At 34.4% G+C, this 13,082-nt stretch overlaps 1 protein-coding gene across 1 annotated transcript in view; it reads right to left on the bottom strand.

Annotated features, from left to right (window-relative positions):
- MALRD1 (MAM and LDL receptor class A domain containing 1) overlaps positions 1-13,082 on the bottom strand; it is a 336,021-nt gene that overhangs the window by 255,331 nt on the left and 67,608 nt on the right. Inside the window, exons 15-18 of the mRNA XM_012731266.1 lie at positions 9,757-9,877; positions 1,540-1,692; positions 1,084-1,189; positions 241-608 (exon numbers count right to left, since the gene is read on the bottom strand). Of these exons, the coding sequence (XP_012586720.1) occupies positions 241-608; positions 1,084-1,189; positions 1,540-1,692; positions 9,757-9,877 (748 nt within the window). The remainder of the gene's footprint in view (positions 1-240; positions 609-1,083; positions 1,190-1,539; positions 1,693-9,756; positions 9,878-13,082) is intronic.

Raw genomic sequence — 13,082 nt, 5'->3', positions numbered from 1 at the left:
GTTTCCTTTGGTAGATACATAGGAGTGGCCTATGTATCTAGGAGTGGGATTGCTAGGTCATATGGAAGCTCTATTTTTAGCCTTTTGAGAAACCTCCAAACATTTAACAGGTATTAAACAATTTACAGTATCTGTCTCTTCAACTGTATAGTTGTAATCATCACTTTATCACTTGCATATCTAGTTCATTAATTTACTTAATAAATACTGATAATGGAACAACAACAACAAAATACTTACCACAGTCAACCTCATCAGTATAATCACCACAATCATCAATCAAATCACATAATCGAAATTTTTCTATACAAGCCTTGGTGTGTCCACACCAGAAATGATCTGACTCATCACATCTCTCTGCAGGGAGGGAAAGAGTACAGTTTTCAAAGCTGATGTCATCAATAGCTGAGACTCCATCATATATGCCAAGACTGACTTTATCTAGTGACAAATGGAAGGGCTGAGTAAGGCGCCCAAGCTGAATGGTTGCCTTTGACCACTGGTTGCCGTGGTTATACAATACTCTCCAGAGTACAGTAGGGTCATTGGATTTTTCCACATGTAACTGCATCTCAGCTGCTCCCACTGACAAGCCATAGTTATAGAACCTGAAAAGGACAAACATGAAAATTAAATGATCTATGGGATAGGTGAAAATATTTAACTTTTAGTCTCTTCCACTGGGTCAGCAGTCAATTAACAATTAGCTAGCAAAATAAACACCTTTATTTCTACAGTAACTGTAGTTCCCCATTTGTAAAAGCTTATCTGCTGCAGTGCATACAGGCACTCTGGTTCTCAGGACCCTGGGAGCCTTTCTCCAAGAGCTCAGTAAGACCAGAGAAACAGTCAGTGCTAATTAAACTATAATCCACTGTTGGAAGGAGCATCCATTTTACCGTTAAGTCCTTTTTTATCACAAATATTGATAATATACTCCTAAGTCAAATGCTAATTGTGTGAGTCCAATACAACAGCTATTTTTAAAGCAAAATCAGGGCCAAGAAACAATGTTTAATAAATTCAGAAATATGCCTGCAATCCCAGGCGTCCAGGTAAAATGACCTTGTTTTTAATATTTACCAGAAGGAAAGTGTGCATCCAGGTCCTGTCTGGCTGAAAGTTGGACTCTGGAGTTTAGCAACTTGTGATAAGCTGTTGCTTTTCTTCAGAATAAACATAAATTTTCCTACAAGAAAACAAAAAGTAATCATAAGTTGACCTACTAGATTCTAAAATGAGGTATCTGTTTCAAATATACATAAAATTAAGTCCCTACAAGCATTAAAAATAAAAATGATTGTTGTCAAATTCCTCTTGTAAATATTAAACTATTGTCTATATCTAAGTTAAATGGTGTTAAAGATATTGATAATTTCAGTTATTTCAGCCAAAATTATTTAAGTTCCAGCCCCACCATCCATAAGCTGTCTTACTATTTATTGTCTTAACACAGAATCTTCCCTGCTTCTCTTAGTCTTCTCAAAACTGACTGAAAGGTAAGTGGAATGGTAGACAGAGTCTCTGCTTGTGTCTTACCTTGAGTTGTGTTGTGAGTATGATCACAAGATGGGGCCTGTTGCTCAAATTCAGTAGAAAGGTTACTTCTAGAGCTCCATGTCCAGTCAAAATTGTCACCACTGATTGCTTCAAACCAACCACAACTATTTGTTTCAAAGTCACAACTGGAAACTGAAGAACAAATATAAGACTCTTAGGTGGACTCGCCAAAGTTTTCATACCATACCAAAGGGTAATTTAAAAAATCACCTTACTGTGTTTTTTTTTATGCATTAAATGGCATAATTTTGAGAGAAAGTAACCTATCTGATAAAAAAAAATTACTAAAGTTGAGCTTTTCATACTGGAAATTGATGGCTAAAGTCCCAATAAAAAAAATTCCATTTTATCCCCCAAATAATCCTTCTAAGACAGCTCACCATTCAGTTAGATTGTTTTATAGAATTTATCTGCTTAGATAATTCTAATACTCAAATTAGCTACTATTACATCACGTGGGAAGTTGGATTGTTCTTACAGAGCATTTTATACTAAACTACCAAAGAGACAAAAGGAGATGGATGTTAAAATAAGAGTAGTGTGGTATTATAGCTAAAATTTATCAAAAACCTTATATAGTAGATCCTATATTTAATGCTCATTACAGATATCTCTTTCATCATAGCCCTAATGGGAAAGTGTTATTATTATTGGTATTGTTATTTACAGAGAAAGAAAGGGAAGGTTAGAGAAGTTATTATCTTAAACAAGGTCATATTATTAAGAAGATGTAGTAAGGGATTAGTCCAATTATTCTCTTAGTTTAATATTTTTTTAGCAACTGTTGACAATAACTATTAATTGCCACTAGATTGAAAAAATAAAAGATATACAAAACAGGCATAATTTGTTGTTATTATATATACCATTCCAAAATAGGACTCATGCCCATTGTACGTTATTACACTGAGATTTTTAGCCATTGACTATTTTTATCAAAAGTATAGTAATAAGGCCCTCCCTGTTGGCGCGGGTTAAAACACTGCACTGAGAAGCGAAAGTTTCTCAGTGCATGAGTTCGATTCCCGCCTGCCCGGGAAGTGACCACATGGCGTGGCAGATCTCGCCTGACCCGCCCGCTGCTCCCGTCAGCAGTGTACTTCGTCGATCTGCCTGTTCTGCTCCCCACTCTGTCTCTGGTGAAGCCTCTCACCGCCCCTGAGCCTCTGGCCTGTACCCCAGTTCTGTATGTACAAATAAGTAAATCTTTAAAAAAAAAAAAAGCATAGTAATAAGCTACACAAATATTTCCTTGTAAGATAACTTAGAAAGTAAGTAACAATAAGTGTAGGGGGTGAAAGTATAAAGAAGTATAAAGTGAATCACTCAAGAGATTATAAAATAATTATAAAGGCATTTTGAGCTAGTGACATTATTTTCAATTTTCTACATCATATAAAGTTTAGAAATCTGTGATGAAGCAAAATCAAATGTTATATGAAAATGAAAAATAATAAGAAATATGATATATTTGGGATAATGCTAAGAATAATATCTTTATTTTAAAAGGCCATTTCTACTCATATATCAATCACTTATAAATACACATATTCCAGAAGTTTCAATGTATAATATGTAGAAGATAAATCAATCCCTGGGGAAGAAAATATTTTTTATTACTATTTCAAAGAGTTTGAGAAGAGAATTTAGGAATTCTTGTTATGCAAATATAGAAAACATGTAGTTGCTTCTGTATAATATCTGTCCCACAGAGCTACCTGGAAAAGGAACCTTAAATTTGCTATCCAGGGAGATATTGCTGTGGAAATAAATGAATATGCAAAACTTGAGAAACTATTGCAGGAATTTATAGTATTCCTAGAAAAGGGCCTTCAAGGATAGTAATTTTTTGTTTGTTTGTTTTTAAACAGTAAGTTTATTAGAAAGAGACAGGAGAGGAAAGGACATTTGCATAGGCAAAAGTGGGCAGGAAAGGCTGTCCAAAGATAGTAATTTTTAATAGAGAGTTATACTGTTAAAATTTGAATATACCTTTCTAAGTTTACTTTGTTGCTACAAATTTAGATTTTATAGATATTCCAAGCTTGCTTTATTCAGTCAGATATTTAATGATCCGATGAAATAAAATTTTAGCTATTAATCAAATACGTAGACCCATAATTCGAAAATTATGAATATTTTTCCTTTTAAAAAAAAATTTATGCATGCATGCAAGAAATGTAGTACAGGCCAGAGATGTGGGAGGTGAGTGGATTCATGAGAGACAGAGTGAAAAGTAGAACAGGTAAATCTACTGAAATACACTGCTGAGGGCAAGGCAAGAGAGGTCTGCTGTGCCATGTGGGTCACCTCACTGGCCAGGGATCAAACTCATGCTGCAGTGGTTCAGATAGCTTCATAGTGCTTTGCTTTAGCCCCTTGTGCCACGAGGGAGGCCCTATATATATTTCTGACTTTGAAATTTAGTAATTGAAATTTAAGAATATTTCACATCTTCTGGAGTAACTTTCTCAATCATAATCAGAATCATCATAATTTGCAAGAATAACTCCAGTTTCTACTTACTCAAGGTTCATTAGCTTTTACGAAAAAGGACAAAATATCTATCATCTTGGCATACACACACACACACACATATATATATATATATATATATATATATAGTAAAGAGGAAAGATGCATATTTACCATACCAAGACAATGAATGAATAAAAATTTTTACAGCCTAGAAAAGATTATCTTTTGTTCATGGCTTGGCTTTTACTTCTTTTCCAAGTTCAGTTGACTGTATTGTCTTTTCCGCAAATGGGAATCTAGAAACAGATGTTACATCCTTCTCAAAAGTTAACTCAAAGTGTATCACAAACCTAAATGCAAATTTCAAAGCTATAAAACTTAGAAGATAACTTAGAAAAATCTAGATGACTTTGAGTAATTCAATGACTGATACCAAAGGCACAATCCACAAAGAAAAAATAATAATAATAAACTGGATTTCACTAACTTTAAAACTTTGCTTTGTGAAAGACCAGGTCAGGAGAAGACAAGCCCACACACTCTGGGAGAGCATGTGACAGTGTTTACATTATAACCATGTGGATTTCAAGCTACTGTATATCTGTATCCTAAAAGAGATTTCAATCAATACTGGAAGCCAATGTAAATTTCATTATCTTCTAGTAAAGTTCTGCCAGGTAAGAAGACATGGATTGCAAGAAAATTTGAGTTTGAAAAGGGGAAGATCATTATATCTCCTTTATACCTGTCATAAACACTGCTAACATGAAAACAGAAGCAAAATAGACAAGAAGAGTAGATGTGGAAGAAAAGAGAACTAGTGGTTCAGACTTACAAGATAAAAAAAGGTACTTATACTTCACTTTTGACTTTACTCATTTCATTGTGAAGAACAATAATCATACTGAAAATCAAGATCTAAAATTAGCTCAGAAGTAATCACATAGAAAAAAACTACTCTCCTCTTAGATATCACTAATAGCATAATTTACTGAAATCTGATTGTAGAAAAAGATTCTATTATTAAAGGAATTTATTCTCAATAGAACTTCCAAGTGAGAAAGAAGAATTCATATTTTTCTTTTTACTATCCTTTTCATTTTATCTCTACTATCTTGTACTTCTTCAGTCTAACAACATAATTATCTGCAGCAAAAATTGATCAAAATGTCATGGGTTATTTCCCAGATTTGACTTGTCCACAGAAGGACTTTTTTCCCCTCAGTAATCAATGACTCAATAAATGAGAATGAATGGTCTTTTTCTTCTCTTCTTTTTTTTTTACTGTCACAGAAATGAGCCTTCAACAGAAAGAACTTTTGCTTCATGCCTTTACAATTACCTTTACCTGGTGTTTTGTTTGTTCATTTTAGTTTTATTTTATAGGGAAATGGTGTCTAACTGGTATTTGAGGACAATATGAATATGAGAGAATTAACTTTACAAAGAAAAATAAACTAGCTAGTCTTTTATCTACTGGGGTCTGCTTACTGATAGATATCTAGTAGGAAGGTAAGATGCTCACTAGTTAGCAAATTAAGGTTCATTTTGACACAGGTGTCCCCCTGTAGTTAGGCCTATAGAAAACAGCACAAAGTAGAAAATAACAGCTTATCTTCTGTTAAAATAAAAGGCAATTGTGACCAGAGGTTCATTTTAGGTAGTCTGAATTCTATAAGGAAGCTTAAGTTTATGTCCAATTTCATCTCCAAAAATCTCAAAAATTTTCAAAAAAAAACCCCCACACACATTTAAATAAAAACAGAGCAAACAAAACACAAACACATACACGTACATTTCAATAAAAATAGAGCAAAAGAAACATAGCTACCTACCAAAAATGCAAGCTTTCTCCACTGTGGAAGTGGCCCCGAGCAGGGAAGCCTCTCTTCCCTGGCCCCTGGGCAGCCCCTGACGGTTCCCAGCAGAGGGCAAACCTCACTACTTTTCTCACCAGTAGGAGGAGCAAATTCTGTTCCATGGTGTCCTGACCTTCTCACCTTGGAAGAGACACCTCCTGCACAGGCTTGGTCTGAACTTCACCCCCTGGTTCTGAGAAAGGGGGTAGCTGAGAGGTAGTTCCCAGCAGACTGGCCACGAGAGCAGTGCACTGAGTTATGATTCTTAAATGGGAGCTGCGAGAAAGCATCTGTACTGCCAGACAAGTGGGGGGCAGGCCTTTTCCTCTCCCCAAGCAGGGAGAAGGGGTGATGAACCCCCCCAAACTCAGCAGTGCTGACCTTTGAGCCCCAGTTGTTGCAGGACTTGGTAAGAATTTGACCGAAGGTTCTGCAGGGGCTCCAGACTCAGCAGCCCCTATCACATCCTACTGACATCTGTAACAGCAGCTCAGCTTCACACCATCATGGTTACTGGACCTTGTCTTGCTTCCTCTACACTGTTGTTTAGAATAAATTCCAGTTTTGTTTTGTTTTTCTGCACCAAAGCCTAAATGTTTACATTTGTTTGCAGATTTGCACTGCCTAAATCTGCAGTGACAGATTTTAGACCCCTCTGCCCAGTAATAGTGATGAATTTACATGATGAAAGAAATTTGGACATTTCAAAGAATACAGTTTACTAGGGTGAGTAAGGAATTAGTAAAAACAAGTAGAAATGGCTTTCAAAGTATCAACATATAAAATCACTCAGCCTCTACTGAGTTCAGCTCTGGAAATGCCAATGTTCAAGGTACATGTTTCTATATTTAGCAGGCACAGTAGTTTAGGGAAAATACACAACCAGCATCTAAGTTTAAAAACATAAATCAGAAAAATAATAAATCACTCCTCTTTCCAACATTATTCAACCTAGGTTTTATTGAATCCAAACACTAAGTATTAACTTATGTGGCCTTTCCTATGATCAGACAGAAAAGTAGAAAATGAGAAATTGCTTAGCTCTATTTTTAGGAGAAAAAAAAAAGCACATGTATTTCAAAATAAACAGTTTTTAGAAGAAATACATTATAGTGTTCAGAAAATAGCAATATTAAAATATCTTTATAACATACAGAGTTGTTTAAGAACATTTTGATTTTCTCACTATATTACATAGTATAGACAAGAACAAAATAAGTTATATATATATCCCCATCCATTGAGAAGATGAGAAAATGTATCACTGATAATATTTGACACACAGAATCTTCATTTTGTAGTATAGAAGCAACTTTCTAGAACTAAAGCAAGCACTATATAAGATAGTATTGTTTATTTTAGTCTTTAAGGAAACAATATCTGTTCACAAAAATTGAAATGCTAGAATAACTTCATTACCAGAACCCTTCTACATTATAGATATGATTATTAATTAATAATATTAACATGCTTCAAAAAAAATGGACTGAATGTCATTAAATAGCCATTTAAAAAGTCTACACTTTAGATTCTATCCTAAAGAAAAAATTAAAATAGTGATTTTAATCTAATAAATATAAAGAGTCCACAACACTCTTGGTAGTGACACTCTGATTGGTCTAATAACCTTTCTAGAACTAAAAAAAAATACATGTGCTTTTTTTTTAGTGCAGGGACAACAGACTTTTCAAAAATCTAGAATTGTTTAAATACACTTGGCCACCTACTCTGCTCTCTACCTCTCAGGCAGGTCCCCTAGCCCTGTCCTCCTGATGTCAAGTTGGGCTTGAGAGTTGAGAAACTCAGATAATTTGAAAGATTCCCAAACTTGGAAACATACCGACTATTTGTCTCTGTTCTTCATAAATGGCAACATATACCCAGATATAAAATTATTCTGGTGTGAACTTTTCTGGTATTTTCTAACTGTACACACCCAAATAAAATCATGCATGAGTGTTTTCTCCTGCAGCTTGGCCTATTAGGGTTTCAAGACCAAGAGAAGTTCTGCTGAGAGATATAACTTTCCTGCTACGTAAGTACTTCTAGTTCTGCATTTATTATTGTTGTGCAAAGAAACCATCCTTCACCCCTTGGGATTTTCCTCAGGTTAGACTAGTAATCAAAATAGCATATACTATCTATATGGAGGCATATAGGATTGACACAGTTGAAAACTTTAATGACTAATAGAGTGGACCAAGAAAATGTTATATGCATTCTCAGAGGGAACCAAGGACCCTATATGCCAACCCCAACAAATTCAGCAACCTTTTTCCTTTTACCAAAATTGGCTAGAACTTATCTTTGATAATTTTTTCCTTACAAGTTTGAACATATCCTAGAGGCCTAAAAATCTAAATTCATAGAAAGTTTACAACTCTTTTGAGATCAGCCATAATCAGTCTCACCTAAAAGAGAAATATCAAATTGGGTTTTTGTTTTAAACTACACTGATATTTCATATTAGCAATTTTCTTGATTTTTAATGCAAAATGGCTGTAAGCTGCTTGTGAATTTTTAAAGCAACTGACACTAAATACACAGTAAATGAGTCTAACCAGTTCCTGTTAACTGAAACTGCCTCAAATTGTTTCCAACTGGCTTAAACCTGTTATGACCAGTTCATGCCAATTCCAACCAGTTCACACCAGTTCCAGTCAGCTGACATCAGCTCAATTCAATCAAAGCCAGTTCCAGCTAGTTGAAACTGGTTCCAACTGACTGAACCTGGTTCAGGCTGACTCGCAAACTGGCTGGAACTGGTTCTGACCATAGGTAGATACTTATGACACTAATGGGACACTGATGTCCGAAGAATGCTTAACCAACTGCATATGCCCCATTCTAGTCCAACCCCAAAACAGGTTATGGCACAACTCCACTCTGTCCTGCCCTGACAGACCCAGCCATGACAAACCTTTCCTATCTTCCTTTGGGGAGCCAATCCAGAAGCTTCCTTTCTCATTGCCATCTCCCTTGTATGTGAGTATAAGCCTAATAAAACTTGTCTGAGTCTCGTATCCTTGTCAAATCCTTTCACAAGTGGCTAAAATCCCCCATAGAAACTTCAGGTTAGTACCATTAAATTACTTACCCCAAAACAATATATTTTTTCATTTCTAGGTGATTCCTAAACATCCATCTACTTACATGATCATTTGAAGTGTCAACCAAAATTAAAATAAAATGAATTTTATGACAGATTTATAGATGCACTTTTAAAACATGAAAAATATTTTTTTTTATTTAAATTGAAATCACACTGCATTATAACATCATATAGATTCTAGGAGTGCCTCATTGAAAACCAACATATATATATTGAATTCACCCAAAATGTAATAAATATAATTGAAAAGTTTTCATGTGACAATTTTAAATATAAACATAGGTTTAATTGGAAGAGAGCCTAACATCTAGACAGTCATTTATTATTTTTTACTTTAAAAAAATATCATAATGATCACTGCTGAAAGAATGAACTCTGAGCATTCTCACAGGAAGAACAAACTTCTTTCTTTTCATTATATCTACATGAAATTATTATGAATGTTAACTGAACCTACTAAATAATAATTTCATACATATGTAAATAAAACCATTATGCTATGTAAGTTAAACATATACTATGGTGTAAGTTAATTATTCCTCAACTGAAAGAAAGAATCTTGGAAAGTAAAAAAAAAAAAAAAAGTGTCCCCATTTTCAAGGAGTGGTGATATAAACTATATCCTGGAATTAGTTACTAGTGAGTTTCATGTTACTGAAGGACTCTAACATATATTGTATTTTGTTATCAAGATGAACAAATTATTTAAGTGTTTAGAATTTCATTGATCACAAAAACAACACTTACCTTCATTTAATATGTTGTTTCCTAAAAGTGACTTAGATGAAATTTCACATTCCTGGGATATACTGATGTCATCTAGAGCAACAGTAGCATTTAAAGATAAAACAGTAGCTTTGAAAATTAGCTACAAGAACAAAAAGACAAACTATTAAAAATATGCTATAAAAGTAAATGTCTTACAATATTTCTTTATGTAGAGAAGTTTACTTGCATTAATTTTAGAAAATTGTCTTGATCACAATATTCAATTTTTAAGTTTATAAAGTCATAACTGCTTTGACAGCATCTTATGTGACCTCAATATCTTAGGTAACCTTGTTTCAATTAAAAGTTACAACATTCATCACTACTGAAGGGCTGCCTCCCCATTGGAGCCATTAAGCATCATATGCATTTAAAATGAGCTCTTTGGGGTAATCAACTGTGTGGTTTACAGCTCAATTTAATTGAGATGTGAATTCATTTGTAATGGGTCTGCTGGAGGCAATGATTCATTTTCATATCACAATATTTAAATACTTACATATATTATATATACATATATAGAAACCTATTTAGTGAGGTAAGGTATACAGTCAATAATCATATATACAGTTAATAACATACATATGGTAAAATAGTTGGAGGCATCTATTTAAGTTTAATTTATTCTAATACTCAGAATAATGATTGATAAGATTTGTTTTCTTTCTTTTTAACAACTCACATTATTATCTTGTTATTTCACCATCTTAAGAAAGGAAGAGTGACAGCAGGAGAGAAAAAGAGTTAGAGGGAGAAAATAAATTAAATCCAGAGCCTTGTGGTTAGTGTAGCAGCGGCACCAATCCAGAGCACAGCTAAAGGTTGCACCACCATCTCGCTAGGGAGGGTCTCTGATCTCTAAGATCTTACTTGATAAGATCAAAATTTTCTTGATATGATGCATTAAAAACAAAACTATACCAGAAGTGCTATACAAGAGATATGCATGAGCTAGTAAGAGAATCAACAAAAAGCACTTCATTTAAATTTCTAGACATGTGTGGTCTATAAATACATGTTATATAAATAGAAAAAAAGTCTAGAGTTCAAAATAAACTAGTGTGTATTATTCCCTGAAGATAAAGACTAAGATGGAAGGTTGAAGATGACCAGGAGGAATGATTTATTGCATTATCTGAAATTTCTGGTACTTTATTATGAAATGTATATAATTCTAATGATTTTTTAACATTCTGATTAGAACTAAGAAGACTGGCATATATACAGAGACAGAAAATAATAACTTTAGATCCTTTGATGAAATATATACAAACACTACAATTGAGAAGTAAACTTAATGCTATTGTAATTTGGTTTTGGATAGCTTTAACTTTGAAAGAATTTTCCTTTTACTCTTTAATATATCCTGCATTGAAGTCATTAAAATATTGATGCTTAATTCTTCAGACTCAGTGGACAAACATTTGCTAACCACCATATCCAAAGTCCTGCACTATTCGAAGAAAAACTGGAAAAAGATACAGTACTTAAGGCACTTTCCTGAGTCTGTAGGAGAGGAACATGCTCTTTTTGAATAAAATGGGTAGGCACTGAGATGAGCTGAATGATGGGATCAGTCTTTAAAATACAGTTACAGTCATCAGTGGTATCACCAAGATGGTAACACAGGTCACTCCTTGACTTCTTCCCCATTACAAGATAAACAACAACTATTCATGGACAGGATACTACTGAGAAAATCTTAGAGCAGAGGGATGAGGCTGAAGGGCCTCTTGTACCACAGAGATCAAGACAGACTGAGTTAGGAAGTAAGAGAAGCAGCTTCACAAGCTTGTCCCAGTGCCCCTCCCCCAGAAGCGCCACACAGAGCAATCTCTCTTGAGCTTATAGTTCCTCTAGTGGAAAAAGAGACCCCAGAGTGGACATCCAGGTCATCCAGTGCTGTGGGTCTCTTCCTTGGAGCCTCCACAGAGATTACAGAAGAACCTATTGGACTTTACAACTAGGAATCTGACGGTGACAGAAAACAGAGGAGGAACTTGCAAAAACCATCACTCAGAGCTTGGTTGACCAAGTTGAGCTCCCACTGGTACCTGACCAGAAAGGCTGACCAGAACACCAGGAGCTGGGTCACCCAGGAGAGACAATCACAGGAAAGCGAGGGAGGCTGCTAGAGCTGGCCCATTTGATCAACCAAGTTTTCTCCCTCAACAAGAAAACTTGGTTGATCCAAATTATATGTAGATTCTTTCCCTTCTAAGTCTATATATCAGGATTTTGCTAGTTTTTGTTTTATCTTTCTAAAAGAGCAAAAGCATAATTTTTGTTTTTGATTTCAGGAACAACACGTTGTAAATGCTGTTTACAAAATCAAATGCATACTTTTTACTTCTGTAAAATTGTGTGAATTTCTCCAGTTAAATATTCACTGAGCATGTTTAGATTTTGGCTGTTTTAAAAAATAGCAAAATGAGCAATGAATAACAAAATGAATTACAAAAATAAATAATGATGAATCCAAGAAGAATAAAGCATAGGATTATAATAAATGGAAAAATCAGAATATAGAAATTTGTGAAGCATGATGGAGTGGAAATAAGAACAACTGCAAATTTTATTTAGAGCTTACAACATACCAGAAAAGATGTTATCTACATCTTCATTTTAAAGTGAACAGAAGTTAAGAGAGGGGAATTAATTGGCTGGAGATCATATAGTAAGAAAAAAACCTGGATCTTTAATGATTATGCTATACTGCATTGCTGTAATGAAATAAATAGCTAACTGGTATTTAGAAGGCACTGAAGAACAGAGCTGACACAGTATTTAATGAAGTTCTGGTTTAAGGAGGCCAAGGACATAACAACTTTACAGAGACCAGACCAGATTTTACTTTTATATTATAAATCTTCCCCTTCACTGAATTTTCAAATAATGTTAGGAAATTGTTATCGATTTATATTATTGACTCTGATAAAGAGTGAACTTTGTATTAACTATAGTGGAAAATTTCACAAAATGGTCATAGTGGAAAATTTCACAAAATTTTAAAAAGTAATCTAAAAGATGACATCATATGTTTTAACAGGAAACTCGAAGAGTGCAGATTAACTGGAAATGAATCGATAGTATTCAAAAAAACTGACCAACGTACATATTAAAACTAAAAACATCTGTAAGGGGGAAAATTTAATTAAAAGTTAAATGAATGTATTTGTGTAAAAACTGAAAATATCAAATAATTTATACAAGTAGGCCCTCCCTGGTGGCGCAGGGGGTTAAAGCACTGCACTGAGAAGCTAAAGCCACTTCCGCATGAGTTCGATTCCCGCCTGCCCCGGAGG

The sequence above is a fragment of the Condylura cristata genome, unplaced genomic scaffold (assembly GCF_000260355.1).
Source record: "Condylura cristata isolate star-nosed mole 26May11 unplaced genomic scaffold, ConCri1.0 scaffold00030, whole genome shotgun sequence".
NCBI lineage: Eukaryota > Metazoa > Chordata > Mammalia > Eulipotyphla > Talpidae > Condylura > Condylura cristata.
Note: the sequence above shows the minus strand (reverse complement) of the source record. Positions and strands in the feature narration are given on the sequence as shown.